General features: G+C 35.6%; 1 protein-coding gene across 1 annotated transcript in view; it reads left to right on the top strand.

Annotated features, from left to right (window-relative positions):
• Nucleotides 1-20115, top strand: part of LOC111049205 (sodium- and chloride-dependent GABA transporter 1) — a 168510-nt gene that overhangs the window by 25428 nt on the left and 122967 nt on the right. Inside the window, exon 2 of the mRNA XM_039443210.1 lies at nt 8657-9086. Coding sequence (XP_039299144.1) covers nt 8705-9086 — 382 coding nt within the window. The 5' untranslated portion in view covers nt 8657-8704. The remainder of the gene's footprint in view (nt 1-8656; nt 9087-20115) is intronic.

Raw genomic sequence — 20115 nt, 5'->3', positions numbered from 1 at the left:
ATATCTCCAGTATTATATGTGGAAGGGTTAGGGGTTAGGTTTTATTTAGGTTATAATTAATAATGTTTAATTAGGATGGGTTAGTATTTTGCTTTAAAATTGCAATATGCTAGAAGGGGCTAGGGTTCAGGTAGATTTATGTTTTTTGATGTTTCAAAGGTAAAAAGCTAGGTGAGGGGTTAGGATTTTGCTTTGAAATCGAAAGTATTACATGTAAAAGGGTTAGGGGTTAGGTTCTTCATAGGTTATATTTAATAATGTTTCGTAAGGGTAGGTTAGGTTTTTGCTTTGAAATTGCAATAGGCTAGAAAAGGTCGGTTAGGGGGTTAGGATTTTGCTCTGAAATTGCAATATGCTTGAATGAATTAGGGTTTTTTACAAAGAGTTAGGTTTTATTAATGTTTTAAATGTAAAAGGAGAGGTTAGGGTTAGGTTTTTGCTTTGAAATGTCAATATGCTGACTTAGTTGAAGTGTTTTTTAACATCAGTTGAATAACAACCGTTATAATTTCATTCATTGTATTATTCAAAAGTACTCTTCCTTTTATTGAATAAAATAATAATATATTGATTATTATATTGAATTTAATGATAAATCATCATTAGATAATAATATTATCATCAAAGTGGGATGACGATTGGCTCCAGTTACAGTGCTCGGTAACCATCATCACAAAGAACGTTACATTCAAAGAACTGACTAGATGGAACGGGAAAAAACCGTTACTAACGCATGCGTGTTACGGTGCTGACTGAGACCGAGAGTGGTTTGTTCAGCCTGCACTGCGGAGCTAGCTTAGAGAGGCAGCAGTGGCAAGGGGTTTCTGGAATCTTCCAGTGTATCCCAATCTTCAGTGTGTGTAGTGCTGTATTAATAACTCTAATCAGTTTAAATCGACTCAAGTGTTTTATCAGTGCAGAAACCTGTAACAAAATTATGTGACTTAATTTTTTTAATAGACTATTCTTATTTATTTCAGGAGTATAATTTGACAGTAGGTCTCATTAGGGATCCTATTTGAATAGAAAAACTAATTTTCTATTGGTAAAAAATTTTGGTCCGCCATCTTGGATCCGCCACTTTCAGTCCAACTCATTTTTTTTCTTTTGAAGGATTAAAACAATGACTTCGATACAGAATTCCAAGAGAAAATTAATGGCGCAAACTGCACATCAATATCTCAACCTGCTTCAAAGCTATTCACATTCAAAGATACTAATAAATCATACAACATTACCACAAATATGTAGTCTATCAAACTTTGAAAAAAAGCAAATTTAACTTTTTAAAGTCCTATTGAACACATCTACTGGTAACATCTACCCACATAGTTGAAACTTCGAACAGAAAAGCTTGATTTTTAAAGTACATACTCATTTATTTCATTTTGTATGGTTTATCATGGTATATTTCAATGTGAATATCTTAAAAACTGTTCGAGATATCAAAGGGTGAATATCGCCATCCATTATCTCTCGAAATCATGTATCATATGATATCCTTTTCATTTGAAAAATAAAGTTGGATTCAGAATGGTGGGCCAAAATTTCGCAGCAGAGAAAAATATTTTTTAAAATGCAAATAGGATTTCTAATGGAACTCACTGTCAAATCATTCTTATGAAAGAAATGTAACGAAAATGAAAAGAAATGCTGTATATCAATATATTATTTATATAGACGAATCTTTTTTTATGTTGATTGTTATTAGAACTAGTCTCAGAGACTAACATTCAATTTACAGTTCACTATAAATTTTACACTATGAAAAACTATGAAACTCCAGTTCATTCATTGGTTGCCCAAGTAGTTCTGAGATTATATATGAGAGCAGTATAAATTATATAGTCTGCGTACACTATCACAAATTGATTTCAAACTAGTGATTTCAAAAGGCTTTCTTCTCTTCAACCTCCTAGTATCCCTAGTGGTAGTGATCAATAGAGATCAATAAAAAAAAATGTATTGATATCAATAGGTATTTGGGCCAATATACATCAATAGGTATCCATGGATATGTATTGATGTGTATTGGCTTAAATACCTATTGATATCAATACACATCAATACATATCCATGGATATCAATACATAACCAGCTGTATTGATATCAATACACATCAATACATTTCCATGGATATGTATTGATGTGTATTGGCCCAAATACCTATTGATATCAATACACATCAATACATATCCATGGATATCAATACATAACCAGCTGTATTGATATCAATACATTTCCATGGATATGTATTGGCCCAAATACCTATCGATATCAATACAAATCAATACATATCCATGGATATCAATACACATCAATACATTTCCATGGATATGTATTGGCCCAAATACCAGCTGTATTGATATCAATACAGATCAATAGCCATCTATAAGCAGCCTGTCTCCTTTATAGAAAAAATCCTCTTTTAAATCTAGGAGAGCAGCTTAGGATGAAGATAACATTTGCAAGGATTATAATATTTTAACCCAGCTGCAACTGGCATCAGACAAGAGAGTATACCTGTTTAATTATCTATAATTAATATAAGTAAATTGGATTCAGTGAATAGATGTCTATTGATATATTGATGAAAAATTAAGGGATGTAAATAGTTAAGACATAAATAATGTGAGAAGTTTGTTTATTGAAATAACTCATACGCATGTCATTTATCTATTAAGAAAGGTCCTTATTGTGGTGCTCCAGAATACTTTAATCTCTTCCTGTTTAAAGTAGCAATTTTTTTAGCTACATACTGATTTATGTTACTGCACCTCAATTCAATCTCAATTTTTGTAGCATTCAGATTTTCCTCCAGGATCCGGTGTTTGAACATTTCTAGAACGAATAACAGTTCAAAGTATACAATCTTTACAAATTAGAAAATAAGGATTCTATTTGCTGAATTAATCTGCTAGCAAATTTATTTAATAACCTAAAGATGTATTTAAATATGCATGACTCTCCCTCTCCTGAAAGGAAAGTCCAAGATAACACCAAGAGCGGTTTTTTCACGTGGAAATTATGTCCTCACAGTTTTACATTATAACGTCATATTCTGGTGGAAAAGTGGAGAAAATCACTTTTTTTCACGTCAAAAAAAGTGTAAATGTTTCAACTTTTCACGTGAAAATTACGTGAAACTGAAACTTGAAAATAACATTTTTTTTGTTTCTACATTTTCACGTTATACTGAACTCTCAGAAAAGAACATGTATAAAACGGTTTTTTCTAAATTTCTTGTCCCACATTTGGTCATTTCTTTCACATGAAAATTTCCAAAAATTCACATGAAAATAACGTTTTCAAAATACATTTTTACAATATTTTATTGTGAAAAGATGGAGAAGGATTACCTTGATTATACTGAATAAATAACCTTTTCAATTATTGAAAAGAAATATTCTTTATTTTTACATTAAAAAACTATAAATCTTATAAAACTTTTGAATAACCACAATATAATGTGAAGTAAATTCTCTACCCTAACTTTACAATAATTTTACACAAAACTGAATAAAAATTGAATTCAACTATAAAGTCCTATTCAGACAAATGGATTTTTGGCCAATAAGTTGGACTCATCGAAGAATGATAAGTGCATCCCGATTCATTTCTAGCATCTCTTAATTCTTTTCATTTTGTGGATGATAACCGTGAACCCGAATCTACATGCTTAGCATTAAAATCTCCACTTAAAATGAATCTATCACCCATATGCTCTAATATTGTTTTGTAATGCATTTCTCCAAATTGTATCTAGGTGGACAGTAGATTGCTCCAACCTTAAGATTTTGTGCGAGTGTTTCAATTCCTATTACTGTGATCTGAGTTTCCGGTAACTGTAAGTTGAATTCTTCGTAGAGATTTATGTTGTCCTTGATTATATTGCACTGCCCCCATGAGCATTGTTGTCTGGATGAATAGTTTGATATATTCTATAGCCTTTTATTTTCAAAAATGATTTAGTTGTTGAATGAGTCTCACTAAGCATATATCTATTTAATTTGTCTAAAAATATTTCTAATTCAAGTTTTCTATTTCTAATGCCGTTAGCATTCCAAGTTACTATTTTCAGTTCTCTCGACTCCATCTACTTGTTTGAGGTTTGTTTAGTACAGGTGAAGCAGTTTCTAAAATATCGAGCCTTCTTGAGAAATTATCCAACATGATCTTTATCTCTTTCAACATAGAAGTAATGTTTGAACCATCCTATTTGTCCTGATTCTTTGGGTCTGATCATCATAGGTATTCGTTTTTGTAACATGAGCATATGAAACATTTTAAACTTTTTTCTTATTTGTGTTTAAGAATAGCGAATGTTGGGTTTTTATTCTTATTCAGATTTTTTGTAGTTCTTTGGCAACTAGACAACCCCAATAGTTTGCAGGGTGAGCTGCACCACAATTGTAGCACTTGGGCGAAGTAGTCCTAGCCTTGGTGCACTCTATAGTCAACTGTTTGCCAGCACATTTGACACATATGGCTTCATGTTGACAATACCTTTGAGTATGTCCGTATTGCTGACATCGTTTGCTCTGAGGTATATATGATTGGTTCGGAGGGCTTCAATTTTTACTCTCATGTAGCATAATATGTACTGTATGTCGTATATTTTTTAACGTCTTCTGAATTCTCAAACGTGAGCATGAATAGAGGAAGTCGGATTACCATTATCTTTACCGTCTACTCTATTCTTTCTTAACTACATCAATGATTTTTAACCCCTGATGCTGAGATCATTCTTTATTTCTTCTGGATCACAAGAAGAATGGAGATCTCTACAATGACTTTGAAAGGCCTTGCTTGTTGACCAAAGCGAAGCTGAGGTTTTTAGTTTCGACTCGATCGGCTTTTGTCTGTTTGTTTGTACCGCAGTTACAGTCGCAGTTATATTGTCCAATTTGGATGAAATTTGGTATGCAAGTTCTTTGAAACAAGGCGCAGAAACGTATGTGTAACGATTTTTGGTAAGACCTCCGATTTTTTTGTAATATTTAAAAAACCGTAAACCAACCTCAAAAGTTACTTTTTCATATCTTTGAATATACAGCAATTCATGTTCCTACTTTTTCGCTTATAATAACTATCAGTTATTATTTTATTCATTTGTTAACTGAATTTTCAGTTTATCAGGTACAATAATTATTGTATTGTATGCATTTCTGTGTCGCTCTACAGTGTCAAGTCTTTTGTTTTCCTATAGGTATGAGATTGGAAACCGATTTGTGAGTATTAACATTCTGTATAGGCATAACAAGCCATAACATTGAATCCACTTCTCATTAAAAACATCATTAGCAACCTAATGTCATTGTCACCAACAAACTCATCTTATTTAGAATCATTTTCCATCTCACCATCGTCTGTGAGAGGATTCATCATCTAAATTGCCTACTGCATATTCTATTTTTCCGTCAGTTGACCGATTCCATATAATTAATTATTAAAAAAGTTGTAATATATGTTTATATTGTAAATATGGAGACGATATAAAGGCACCTCCTTGATAAGTCCGGTGTCCCTGCAAACAGTGTCTCTAGCACTTTCAATGGAGAGAATAATAGAGGACATGGCTAAATCTTCACAATATACTGTACTTATTGTACTGGCCCTTCTCATTAGATTGAGAGTTGTATTCATGAGTGAGGTCTCCTGTTCGCAGAACTACAAGTTTATTTCATACATGTGCCAATCTAGCGTCTTAGAATTTTATTGTGTAGTTGAGAAGTTGATATTGTGGTAATTATTCATATTTAATGGAAAAGACTGAGAAATTGTCAAAAAACCACTGATTTATTGATAATTAGAAAGACCGGTTTCGGTTATTACACCATTGTCAATCTCTGATAAACTGAAACTAAATACAAGAGCAGCAGAATTTATACTAGTAGGTGAGTACTGCTATTGGTCGAGGGCATGAACGCCTGCCATTGGCCTAGCTAGACAGTCTCCTCCCACTCAACGGTGAATCGCCATGATAATAAAATTCACTTTCAGTACAAAATAAGAACCAAGAAAACAAGTGTGAAAGATGATAAAAATATGTAAATGGAAAAACTATTGACTAATGTATGCTTACAATTTTATGATAAAACTAAATTTGTAGTGTTGTACTGGTTCAAATGTATCTTGTCATTTGAACTATACTGGGAATTTCTCCTTAATTACTCTTGTTATTTCTAAAGCCTCTAGAATATTCAAAAATCTGCCTTTGTTATTAACATGCAGAAACTGAACATTCTCCTTAACTGTGAACTTGTGATTATTTGTTATCAAATGTTCTGGAAAGTTAGATTCCCCATTTTCTTTATTCCAATCTCTGATGTGTTCTTTAATTCTACTTTTGAAACTTCTACCAGTCTGACCCACATAACAAGCATTACAATCATCACATTTAAGTTTGTACATCCCGCTTTTATCCCAAATATCAATTTTTCTCTACTCCAGCTAAATAGACTATTTAAAATCGGTTTGGTCTTGGAAGCAACATGGAATCCATTCCTCTTCAATTCCCTACCTATCTTATCAGATACAAGGCCTAAATATGGGATTGTTATTCAAGTCTCCTCCTCACAGTTTGATCCTACAAAGCTAGAATTGATTGAAATTTGTCTATTAATTCTACTCAATAATCTGTCCACCATACTTTCTTCATACCCATTTGTGACAGCTATCTATTCAATTTTAGTGATTTTTAGTAAATTGAATAACTATCTTAAAAATTTATATTTTCAAAAAATATTTGTTTCACTAGATCAAAAATACAAGAATCTATCCTCCAAATCTCATCGATTTATCTCTTACCGAATTTGAAATATTCTGTCCCAAAAATTTAAACTTTGGGCGCTCATATCTCAAAAAGTAATGATCAGAAAAAAAAATTTTCCCAAGAAAACTTTTTCATTTTGATAGCTTCATGATAAGCTATACAAATCAAAAAATATCACGGGTAAAATAGTTATTTGTATATCTAGAGTGAAAAGTACGACTTTTTCTCCCTGTGGGAAAAACTTTGAAGCCAGAGGCGAAGCCGAGGGCAGCAATTTTCCTGAGGGAGAGAAAGTATTTTTCGCTTGTGATGTACACAACATTTTTCCTCCATCTACATTTTTTTATAGAAACTGCAAATAAAATCATTCTAATAACTTACGTATTGGTGACAATGATTCCTAACAACATAACCTAAATCTTAAACCTAAAAACCGGTCGTTTGATTGGCACTGCCGATTGCGCTATCTATCGGCAAAAGTTGTAACAATTATATCAGCTGAGCAGCTACCAAAAATGGCTGACTACAGATCACGCGGTTAAGATTTGAATTGCAGATCAAAAAAATTTGTTGGCTGGTATTTTGAATAGAATAAAATATTTTAAAAATTGTATAAATTTTTATCGTCTACTAATATTAAGAATATAATAATTGTCATACAAACATATATTTCATGAGTTGATAAAATTTCTGGTTGTGGTATTGAATTCAGTTGATTCAATGACAGACACCTCTATTATGCTTTCTCATCTGAGCTTAGACCTTCTAACCTATTACAATGTAAGTTTCAAAATAGAGATGCTCCCCATGTTATTTAAATGGAGTTACTTTTACTCCCTAGGGAATTATTCTGTTTTTTACTACCGAGAGCGGAAAAGTGACTCTTTAGTATTAGGTTTCAGGGAGTAAAGTAAGTACTTTAGACAGTAGGTGGAGGAAAAGTTTATTTTTAGCCTTTGCACAGCCTTCAGCACTTCCCTAAACAGAGTTTTCCGAACCGGGCAACGCACATAGTAACTGCCGCACGCGCGCACACGCACACACACACACACACACACCAACGAGCACTATTTCGGAGTCCCGATTTTACTGGATACAGCAGTTCGTTAACCCACATTTGGAAATAATTACATGAGCTCTATAAAACACGTTCGTTGCTACCGCTCCTAAAAGCTGACTGATATAGACGAATAAATTAATTAATAATGATCCTTATGGAATATTATCAAAAAACACTTTTAACAATAAAGAGTTCATCACAGGCCACTTTTTTCCATAGCCAAGTGCCGTCTGGTGGGTGAATATTATTATATAATAACATAAATATTTCAATTTCTTGAAAAATATGAACTAATATTGAAGAATTCGGGAAGCGGTTTGACTCAGTGGTTGCGCTAATAAGCAATCGCTTAGATAAGTTGATAAGTATATACACTTTTATAAGTATGAGTCTGTTATAGAACCCAATTAAATCAGATTTTTGATTGATTATCAATCGACAATTTTTAATTGTGATTATAGTATAATCCTATAATAAATAATAATGCCAAATATTTGACATAATTTTGATGCAATTTAAGAGTGAATTCACTAGAAATATAGAAAATTGATAATGAATAGCAGTTTATTTTTGAGAACTTGAAGTTGAACGTTACTCACTTTGGCAAGGATATCATTTGGCTGGATAGCAACTTTCAGGTCGACAGCCAGCCGAATGTTTTGCAGGACTTTTCAGCTGAAAGACTCAACGTTGTCAAAGTACGGAACTTTACTTCAAGCTCACTACAAAATCTAGTCATTGTTAATTGGAAATATTTCTAGTAGATTAATAGTCTCAGTTTGTGATTGAATCGAAATTTGATAAATAATAATGTGTTTCAGGAATAGGGCTTGGAGTAGGACTGAGGGAATAGGGCTGACGCAGCAGGGATGGCAGAGAGCAGTAGCAGTGTGATGGGTCAGCAAGTGGGGGCGCATGAGTCACAACTACTTGGACTCGAGCTCAGCGAAAATGCACCAGCTGCATCGGCTGCAGCGGCTAGCAGCAAAAAGCTGGATGAGCTGCCCGAACGAGGCAGCTGGACCAATAAACTCGACTTTATCTTGTCAGTAGTCGGGCTTGCCATTGGACTTGGCAATGTGTGGCGATTTCCCTACCTCTGCTACAAGAATGGTGGGGGTGCTTTTCTCATCCCCTACTTCCTCACACTGTTGCTGGCCGGGATTCCCATGTTTTTCCTCGAGCTGGCTCTCGGTCAGATGCTAACCATCGGAGGTCTTGGCGTCTTCAAGATTGCACCCATATTTAAAGGTAAGATAGCTTCGCTGAAACCAATTATCATTTCATTATATTGCTATATAAATTTGTATTGCTGCAACAAAATACTGTGATGCTCCAAGATTTGCTGGAAGGGTATTCACGATCTTGTTCAAGCTAAACTGTTATTTGCTAACTTGAGATAGTGTGTACCCTAACTAAAATCATTCGCAATGATTGACTATGATATCAGTGGCAACTGATTTGACTGTGGCATTTGACCTTGTGAATTAACAAATCATGCTTCGCAAATACCAAAAAGGTAGTGGGGCAAACTACAATGATTATTGGGGAAATTTTTCTAGATAGAACTTTGCATGCAGGTGAAGATAGTTATATCAGCAGCAGTTATAAGCTAACATGTGGATTGGTTCAAGGAAGTATCTTGTCACCTATCACATCCAACATATTAATAATTATGTGAGTGATTTTGCTAGTTCAGATTTTAAAAGTAAAATTCTGCAATATGCTGTTGAAAACATAATTATTATTCTACGTGATACACAGAGATATGGAAACTAGTTTGAGATTCATACAACAATAGTCTATCTTCATTTGGCACTAAGTATTTCTCTAATAACAGTATGTAAAAATCAATGCACAAAAGACGAAGGTGATAGTATTTAAGAATCAAAGAATTGATGTTGACGAAAACGAATTTCATGAAGCAGAATACCAGAGAAGCCAAAGAATGAATGATTGTTACTGTCGAGAACTTAATTTCAGTAAAAGTATAGAACATCTGAGAATAACTTTCGATTTGATATGAGATTCAAATCACACAACGATTCACATAATGAGAAGCATAATGAGAGCAGCACTTGGTAAGTTTTCTAGTATAAGTAGAAGTAGTTTTCCTGTTGGAACTAAAAAAGTTATTCACTTCTCAATGACACAAAGTACCCTATAGGCATACTACGGTATCTCAATATACAGCTCAGCACCAAAATATATAAAACAACTATGACAGAGTATTGTAAAAATAATAATAAGAACTCTATTTGATGGTATGGATCGTCAGCTATTGGGAATTATGTAAATGTGCGCCACAGCCAATCATATAGATCTGACACGTTCCAGAAACCAATTCAGAGAGATCAATAAAATTAAGTATGGATTGAGAAATATAATTTATAGACCTTACAGATTCAACAATAACTATGGTGAAAGAGCACCAGAAAGCAGAATTCCATATCTTTCGAACCCATTGCCTCTTGAATTGCGAAAACTTGCAAAGGAAAAGTGAAATGAAAACATAATTGAAATTATTCTTTATGACAAAATGATTGAGACATACTGTTGTACAGTAATAAACAACAATAGTCGGCTTCACATAACAGTGAAATTTGGACACAAACCAAATCATGGTACCAAATCCAGATGTCATGGGATATATTCGTATGCTATCTTATCTCTATGCTATCACATTGATTTAACGCTGAGTAATCAAGTAAGAAAATCAAAACTTAACAAGTAGCTTCAACTGGCTGCTTGAGTCAAAGATTGTATATATCAAATGTATCATATTTAAACACTTCCTCACACAAGTGGGTTATCTTTTTTTCATTAATTTGAAGTGAAGTTCTAATTGAAGTAAGATATATTACGAAATTATCAACTTGGAGTTCAACAATGAAATTCTCATTCACTCCACATTTCTCTCAATAAAAAAAAATCTGATAATTTTGATTACTCTCCAAACTAAAAAACACATAATATAGCCTACTAATAGCCTACCAGCTTCACTGCATTGTACGTTCAATGAATGTTGATTCATTCGCTCTTCATCATGTTATCATTGAATTTCATTATTTTACTACTCGAAGTTGTTTTATCATGCTGTTTTTCAATTTCTACTCAAAAATGGATTTCTAATTCTGTTTACCATCAAATAATCTTAAGACTTTGATAATTCTCTCTTCTCAACAAAATGCAACTTTACATATTAATCAATTTAGAATACATCTAAGGCTAAGAGACAACTTCCAGAATCAAAATTATTATCATCTATATGCAGAAATAAATATCACAGCCTACAAAAATAATTGGATCTTCCCTGTTTAGTCCCACAGTGGATGTGGCTGTCATTATGATATAAAAAGTACTGCACTTAAACTTGAAAATGTACTGAACCGTTGCGTGATACTGGGGTACCAGCATAATATCATAGTTTATTTTGATGATATTGATGTAGTTATTGATGTATATTATTAAAAAATTATTTCCGAAGATAAATAATCTCATTCTAATTCAGTCTGTTTTCGGAGAAACTCAAATGAAATAATGTAATTGAAAGCGGAATCTCGTTCTAAAGTCCTCGGTGACTTCCAAATTTTAAAGTAAAAATGCAAATGGTATCCCCGGAGGGAAGAACAAGGAATCAAATAGACCATGTGCTAGTGGACAGGAGGCATAAATCAAATATAATGGACATACGCTCCTATAGAGGAGCAAATGCTGACTCAGACCACTTCATGGTGATAAGCAAAGTAGGGCAGAGAATTGCAATGACCAGATCAAGAAGATACAATAAGGTGAAAAAATGGAATCTCGACCCCATAGTTGATGGCAACACAAGGAATGCCTTCCAAGAAAGGTTAAAAGACGAACTGGAAAAGGAAGAAAATGGGATGCAAGGAGGCACTGTGGAAAATGACTGGAAGATAGCAAAGGAAGCACTAAGCAAGGTAGCTGAGGAAGTAGCAAGGAAGCTGATGCTGTTGGGAACAGCTGGACATGAAATAAGAAACGAATGGTAAGATGAGGAGTGTGAAAGGATAGCAGAGGGAAAATGATGCATGGAGGAAAATGATTAACCGGCGGACAAGAAGAAATGAGGAATGTTACAAGAGAAGGATGGAGGTACGTACTTTCCGGAGGAAGAAAAGACAGTTCAAAGAAGGAAAAGTTGCCCAGATGACAGAGAGCTACAGAGAAAACGATACAAGAAAGTTCTACACAATCTTGAAGAAAATAAAGTCTGGTTTCAAACCGTACATCAAGGGCATGAGGAACAAAGAGGGGAAAATGGAAATGGACCAAGATGGAATGTTCCAGAGGTGGACAGAATACTACAAAGAAGAGTTCGATCAGGAAGACACTGCAAGGGTGGAGGAGGAAGGACAAGATCAAGTGGTCCAGCCTGAGCAAGAGGTAGAACCTCCATCCTATGAAGAGATTGAATGCCATAGGTAAACTTGAAAATAATAAAATAGCAGGAGCAGACAATATACAAGCGGAAATGATCAAACATGGTGGTGAGAGCCTCTGGATAAGTATTTCCCACCTAATCAAAAAGGTGTGGAGGTGAGAGATTTCACCAGTAGAATGGGTTGAGGGACTTATATGTCCTATCTACAAAAAAAGGGACATGTTTGAGTGCCACAATTATAGAACAATCGCCCTAGTAAATATTGTATTAATATAAAGTTATGGCTCAAGTTATTGGTGAAAGATCAAAACCCTATTGGAAGAAATAATAGGAGACTATCAATGCGGGCTCCGTTTCCAGCGATCCACAACAGATCAAATATTTGTCCTGCGCCAAATGATGGAAAAGTGTGTAGAGCATCAGATAGATAGATAGAGACATACCACCTGTTTATTGACTTCGCAAGCGCCTATGATAGTGTGGATAGACGGAAGCTGTTGGAGGCAATTTATGAGTTAGGAGTTCCAGCTAAATATGTTCACCTCGTGAAGGCTACACTTGATGGGACATATTGTGAAGTAAAGCTAGGGGGTGAAGTACACAAGTCTTTCGATGTAAAAAAAGGCCTAAGGAAATGAGATCCATTGTCTCCTATCCTGTTCAATTTTGTACTGCAGAAAGTTATAAAGGATTCATAAGTAAATGAAAGAGGCAACATTTTCAATAGGATGCATCAAGTATTGGCTTTTGCAGATGACATTAATCTGGTCATGCGAAGGAAAGAGGATATGGAAAGACTTTTCCTGGAAGTAGAGGGAAATGCCAAAAGAATGGGGCTTTCAATCAATCAGGACAAAACAAAATTTATGGTTGTGGCACCTCGGAGAACATATGCAGGAGATTTTATGATGAATGACTATGTTTTTGAAAAAGTAGACGAGTTTGTTTTTCTAGACTCCCTGATTTCCTCCAGTGATGACACCAATATAGAAGTTGAGAGAAGGATCTGCCTGGGAAATAGAGCATTTTTTGGAGTCTCCAGGGTCCTACGATCAAGACTTTTATTCAGGAAGGCAAAACTCCAAATATATAAGACAACAATTTGACCTGTATTGACGGTAGAGGATTGCAGAGTTTAGCCGCATTTGAGAGAAGAATTCTATGTAGGATACTGGGCAAGTTAGAGAAGAAGATGGTTATAGAAGGAGATACAATCAGGAGCTCTATGCCATTTTCAGGGAACCTGACATTATTGGTGTAATAAAAGGAAAAAGAATGGGCAGGACATGTCCAGAGAATTGATTCGGCAAGGGCACCAAAGAATGTACTGTACTGCACAGTACAAGGAAAAAGGAAAGTGGGACGCCCAAAACTCAGTTGGCTGGACGAACTGGAGGGGTACGCGACTAGGTGCCACCCCGACTACTTGACACCCCGACTAGTTGTCCCCTTTTAAACCCGGTTTTTAGTGGACAAGTAGACGTGAGCCATACCCGTCTAGTTGTATCCTTTCTGAGGAGGTGACAACTAGTCGGGGGGACACCCTGTCATGAAGGTGCGAGGTGTAAAGTTGTCATTTACGGTCTGGACTAGTTGACACCTCCGGTCCAGTAGGTGTCAAGTAGTCAGGGGGACACCTTGACGGCAGTGGCATAATTTTACGAGGGTACAAGTAGTCATCTACTGTTATGACAACCTATCCCCTCGACTTCACTCCACTAGAAATCACCATTCCGGCTGGCTCTTCATTTGAAAGTTGGAAAATGAAGCCAAACTATCAAGTTCTATATGAAAAGGCATTGAGATTCCTAATTTTGTATTTTCAACATCATGTCTTTGTGAGTGAGCCTTTTGAACCATGCAATCAAGAATAAGTATTGGAACAGACTGGAAGTTGAAAGAGCCTCAAAATATTTGTCTAGCATTAGTGACAAGTTATTTGTTTGAAGTTATTTGTTTGACAAGTTATAAGTTTGACAAGTTATTTATAACTTGTGAACAAGTTATAAAATTTGTTTGAACAGTGTGAGTGTAGAAGACACAGACACAACTTGAAGATTCTCATTGGGCTTCTTATGGTCTGATTGCAATCTGAGCGCAAGTGTGTATGAATAATTACTCATCCTCATATTATTTACCAGACTTCATGTGATACCTCAGTTGATAACCAGACTGATAGCTTCATCTGCCATATCATTGATGGATGAAAATTTGACTGTCCTAGCATTAGGCTCAATTTACTCGTAAACGGTGCGTCTGACGGGAAAATATAACTGAGCAAAATGTGTTTAGAATATTGTGTTCTACATCTGGCTCAGTCATCAAAAGGGCTTATTTTTTCTGTTTTCAATTTCAACTAGCTCGAAAAAATGTGTCCTAAAAATAGCAAAGACGGCGAATATCTCCCGAACTGTGCGTTTGACGGGAAAATGTTACTGAACCAAAAGTGCTTGGAATTCAATTCTACATCATAACCTGTAATGAAAATTGCTTGATCCCCCCTCCCTACGCCGCGGGGGTATGAGTTGTACCAACTAGTGCTCTGTAGGTGACAAGTAGTCGGGGTGACAACTTGACGCCAGCGTGCAAGGTGTCATGTAGACGTGAGCCATCCCTGTCTACTTGTCTCCTTTTTAAGGAAGTGTCAACTAGTCGAGGGGACACCCTGACGCGAGGGTGCGAGGTGTTAAGTTGTCGTTTACGGTCGGGACTAGTTGGCACCTTTGGTCCAGTAGGTGTCAAGTAGTCGGGGGGACAACTTGAATGCAATGGCATATTTTTACGAGGGTACAAGTAGTTGCCTATGGCCAAAATGACCAGGTGTCAAGTAGTCGGGGTGACAACTAGACGGCTACCCAACTGGAGAAGGACTGAGAGTCCTTCTTCTTGAAGAGAGCTGGGAATACGACGATGGAAGACGACTGCACTGGATAGAGAAAGGTGGAGACTGAATGTAGAGCAGGCCAAAACTCGACTATCGGGTTGTAGTGTCACATAATGAAGAATGATGTATACGGAGAAACATAGAATTCAAATTTAAAGGATTGGAATTGAACTCAACCCAAGAATGATCATGAATGATGACACGTAATAGTGAGAGAAGGAACCTGAAGTGAGTACAGTATAAGGAGTTATGTAGTATATGGAACCACATTCTATTGGTATTTCAAAATGAGGCAGGAAAGAGTGTGTCGAAATAAAAACCTGTTTGATGAGAAATTGGTTTTTAAGAAAATTTTCACAAAAAGTCTAAAAATGTCTACAATATTAAACCTCTTGTATTTTGGTGACTTTTAAATTAAACATATGTTTACTCTTCTCTTCATAATACTCTTTCAACCTCAACCTATATAATATTATTTTTTCCTGCAATCAATCATAATGATTGCTAATCGATCATAATTATTCACACTCTTGGTATGGTTACACACACATAGATTTTTGGACGTACGGTTTTTTGCCGTTCTTATAAATTTTATTAGATTGAACAGATGATGTCAAACAGATGATGTTTGTCAAGCTCCGTTTAATCCGTTTAAAAAATTGTACGTCCAAAAATCGATACATATTTATAACTGGCTTTACTCTCTCCTTCACTCTCTGTGCAAAGATAACAAGCAACATCGTGAAGCTTCCCACATGTTTTCTTCTTTCTGGTGGAGAGTTGATAGAGAGGATATTGACGTGTATCATTTTTCAAGAATAGACGCTTAGCTGTTCAAACCTTTGCCAATTTGTGCAAATACAAACAATATGATATCATACTGATTTTGAACTGCGTTCTATCTTGTACTGTCTAATACTCTTCATTTCAACCTTTGTTATTTTATTTAAAACGGTGCTATTCTATAGCTATTGTATATATTATCTGCATATAAAGGTGCGTACAGACTTTTGCTCTGCTCCGCAACCGAACGTCACTCCAGCTGAGCGATTGATGATCGACCGGAGAGCAAGAGTGGTTCGACCGGGGAACGCGAGAAGATCTGACATCTTCCGTAACGTTCATGATGGGTGCGTGGGAGGAGCGACTGTGGTTCGATGGAGGAACGAGGGCGGAACGAGGGCGGTGCGAGGGCGGGGCGTGCTCGGTGTGGGTTGGAAGCGCGTATATGTGTACGCAGCTTAAGCCTGTATATATTATGAACTCCATAAAATAATAAAATAATTCAAACAATCATTTCATCTATCTCTCTATCACACACACACACACACACTTTCTCTCTCTCTCCCTCTTTCTCTCTCACTCTCTCTCTCTCTCTTTAATTTCTATTTATATCTCAATATTATAATTTAGGTTTCGTTATTTTTTTTTCTTCATTGATTATTATTTTTGTATTTCAATAATATTTATTTACCTTGTTTGTAATATTGAATATATTTTTTTTCTCTGAATTGGATTTGTTCAATCTAGTAATTATTTAGCGTTGTATTGGAGGGTTGAGTGTAAGAGAGGGCCGGCTGCGCCCTAACTCCGCCCTCCTAGGTAAAAATAAAGGCAGCTATTCTATTCTATTCTATTCTATTCTATTCTCTCTCTCTCTCTCTCTCTCTCTCTCCACAGATCACAACATCTACATCTAATTGTGTTTAGTGAATTTTTTACTTTCCTTGCCCTATTACCATAGGTAAGGAAAGTATTGCTTTCCGAAAAAAATTAAGGTACCCCAATTTCTAAATTTCTATACGTTTCAAGGTCCCCTGAGTCCAACAAAGTGGTTTTTTGGGTATTGGTCTGTATGTGTGTGTGTGTGTGTGTGTGTGTGCAATCCAAGATGGCGGCTAAAATGACGAAAATGTTGTCAAAAACAGGGTTTTTCGCGATTTTCTCGAAAACGACTGCAACGATTTTGATTAAAGTTATACATTAAATAGTCATCGATAAGCTCTATCAACTGCCACAAGTCCCATATCTGTAAAAATTCCAGGAGCTCCAGGAAGTTTGATTTTAGATTCTCGATTATCAGGCTTCAGATACAATTTAAACAAAAAATGTCGAATGGAAAAGATTGAGCATGAGAATCTCTACAATTAATGTCCAGTAATATTTTCACCTAGAATTAAAAATAAGCTTGAAATTCGAGAAAATGTGATTATCCAATTGCAAACTGTTGGCAACTGTTGATTCTATTAAATGATTCACTATGAAGAGATAGCAGACCTCGTGTGTCTCCAGCGTTATTTCCCTGTCACCAGCTGGCTCAAATCTTTGAATAGTAGACTTGTGATGCGCGAGAACACTAGCGTCACGTGATCAATTTTCATAACGGCAAGGAAAGTTGTGTGAGTGCGCCACACCAGATTTTTACCACTTGAACTATCCTTATTCAGTACTGATAAATTTACTCGTTGGTATCTGCTATCGAGCACCAAAAATAGGTCATTTTACAGATTTCGAAAATGCCTTGCTTTCTCTTATGCCTTGTTATAACCGTATACTAGTCATGGGGGATATGAACACCGACTTGAACATGATAAATCGTAACTTTGACTACTTTCAACTGACTACTATTTTCCAATGCCTAAACATGACTATTTTACCTCTCGATCCAACTCATCATACTAATGGATCAGACACACTCATTGACCTTCTCATTGCTAGTGATCCCAACGAGGTTATTCAAGCAGGCCAAATCCTAGTCCCAGCTATTTCTGGACATGATTTGATCTACTGTGTACTTTCCCATAAGATACCTTAGCCAGAACAGAAAATTATCACTCATAGAGACTTCAAAAACTTTGATGAAGCCTCCTTCCTGACTGATGTGGCTCAGACTCCATGGCATCAAATTGAAGCGTTACCCTCAGTTGATGACATGGTCAAGACTTTCGAGAATTGGACTTTGACTTTGTATGACAAACATGCACCTTATGTGACAAGGAGTATTAATAGAAAACGACGAGTACCGAGGATGACTAAAGACATACTTAAGATGATGGGACGTAGAGACAAAGCACGAAAAAAATTTAAAAAGACATTTGACTTGGACAGTTTGATTGAGTATAGGAGCCTTAGAAATAGAGTTGAACAGGAATTACGCAACTCAAAGATTAGGTACTTGAATTCGTTCATGACAAACAATAGACAATACTCTAAATCACTTTGGCAGAAGATAAAAGAATTCGGGCTTGGCAAACAGAAATTGAATCCCCAAATTGACTTACCATTGAAAAATATGGAAGACCATTTCGTTTCACACTCCAACCAACGCGACGGAGTTGTCATTGCTAATCATATCGATGATCTTGAAGAGCAGGTTACAAACTTAGATATACCAATTACTGATCAATTTCATTCCCATCCAATCTCAGAAGAAGATACTTTCAAAGCAATTCAACGTATTCATAGTAATGCTATGGGTGTAGACAAAATTCCTATTAAATTTATCAAGATGTTATTTGCTGTTTTACCAACCATTACATACATTTTCAACAAGTCACTTGAAGAAGGCAATTCTCCTGAAAACTGGGAGTTTGCTCTGGTTCGCCCTCTAAATAAAGTTCCATCACCCAATAAAGTTGAGGATTTTAGACCAATCAGTATTCTACCTGCATTGTCCAAAGTGCTAGAAAGACTCATTCATGCTCAAGTTGTAAAATTTCTAGACAACAATAGTAAGCTTCATAACTTTCAATCAGGCTTTAGGGAATTCCATTAAACTGAGACAGCTCTGCTCCGTGTCACTGATGATATAAGGTTAGCTATGGACCAAAGAAAATGCAGCATCCTCACCCTATTTGATTTTTCTAAAGCATTCGATACTGTTGATCATACAGTCCTTTTGAATAAGTTGGCTATTCTTGGTTTCAGTCACAACTCGTTAGTTTGGTTCAAATCCTATCTATACCTTGACCTTGAATCGATTCACAAAATTAGTGTAGATGGTAATGACATTTCTTACTGTAGCTCAGTTGAAAATTTAGGCATTATTATACTCCTGACTGGTCAGAACAAGTTAACAAAACTTGTAAAAAGGTATTCTCAGCCATGCATGCATTGAAGAAAATGCACGATATCCTCCCTAGAAACATTAAATTATTATTGGTTCAATCTCTAATCTTCCCACATTAAATGTATTGTAATTCTGTTCTTAACGATATGCAAGTCACTCTGAATGATAAACTACAGCGTTGCCAAAATTATTGTCTACTCTCTCCAACGCCATGACCATATCACCCCAGCCACATTGCTAGTTCATCATTAAAGCTTCCCGATCAAAGGCTTTTTCGAATAGTCAAGCTTGTTAGAGATATCTTGAAAAAATCTGGTGTGGTACACTCACACAACTTTTCTTGCTCATATTTGAAACTACGATCAGACTTCTGTATATATGTATATATAATTGTTTTCAGAGTAGTTTTTCCTTTGTGTAAACTGTGAAATTCGATGATTTTTCTAGTCGTCATTTTTTTAAAGTCGTCGAAACAGCTGTTCTACAGATGAAATAACTCGACTATGTGTTCTTTTTATGAACTGCGCTACCTACCTCATGCACGAGAAGGAGGTTACTAAGTTTATTTCTCAAGGATGGGGTGGACCCCCCATTAGTTTCCCAGAAAGAAGACTCGTGCCAGTTGATAGAGCTGATGAATAACTATACAGGGTATGAATTTGAAAAAAATCGGTCAAGTTATTTTTGAGAAAATCGTGAAAAACATGGTTTTTTAGTAATTATCCGCCATTTTTCTCAAGAATATTACGGAGCTCCTGCAATTTTTCCAGAAATGAGACTCATTTCAGTTGATAGGGCTTATAAATTCATGGTATAAATTTGAAGAAAATCGTTTGAGCCGTTTTCGAGAAAACCAAGAATTTCAATTCAATTCAATTGAATTCAGTTTATTTCCAAAAACATATTACACGAATAAGAA

The sequence above is a fragment of the Nilaparvata lugens genome, chromosome X, assembly GCF_014356525.2.
Source record: "Nilaparvata lugens isolate BPH chromosome X, ASM1435652v1, whole genome shotgun sequence".
Lineage (NCBI taxonomy): Eukaryota > Metazoa > Arthropoda > Insecta > Hemiptera > Delphacidae > Nilaparvata > Nilaparvata lugens.
This window is presented reverse-complemented; position numbering and strand designations above follow the sequence as displayed.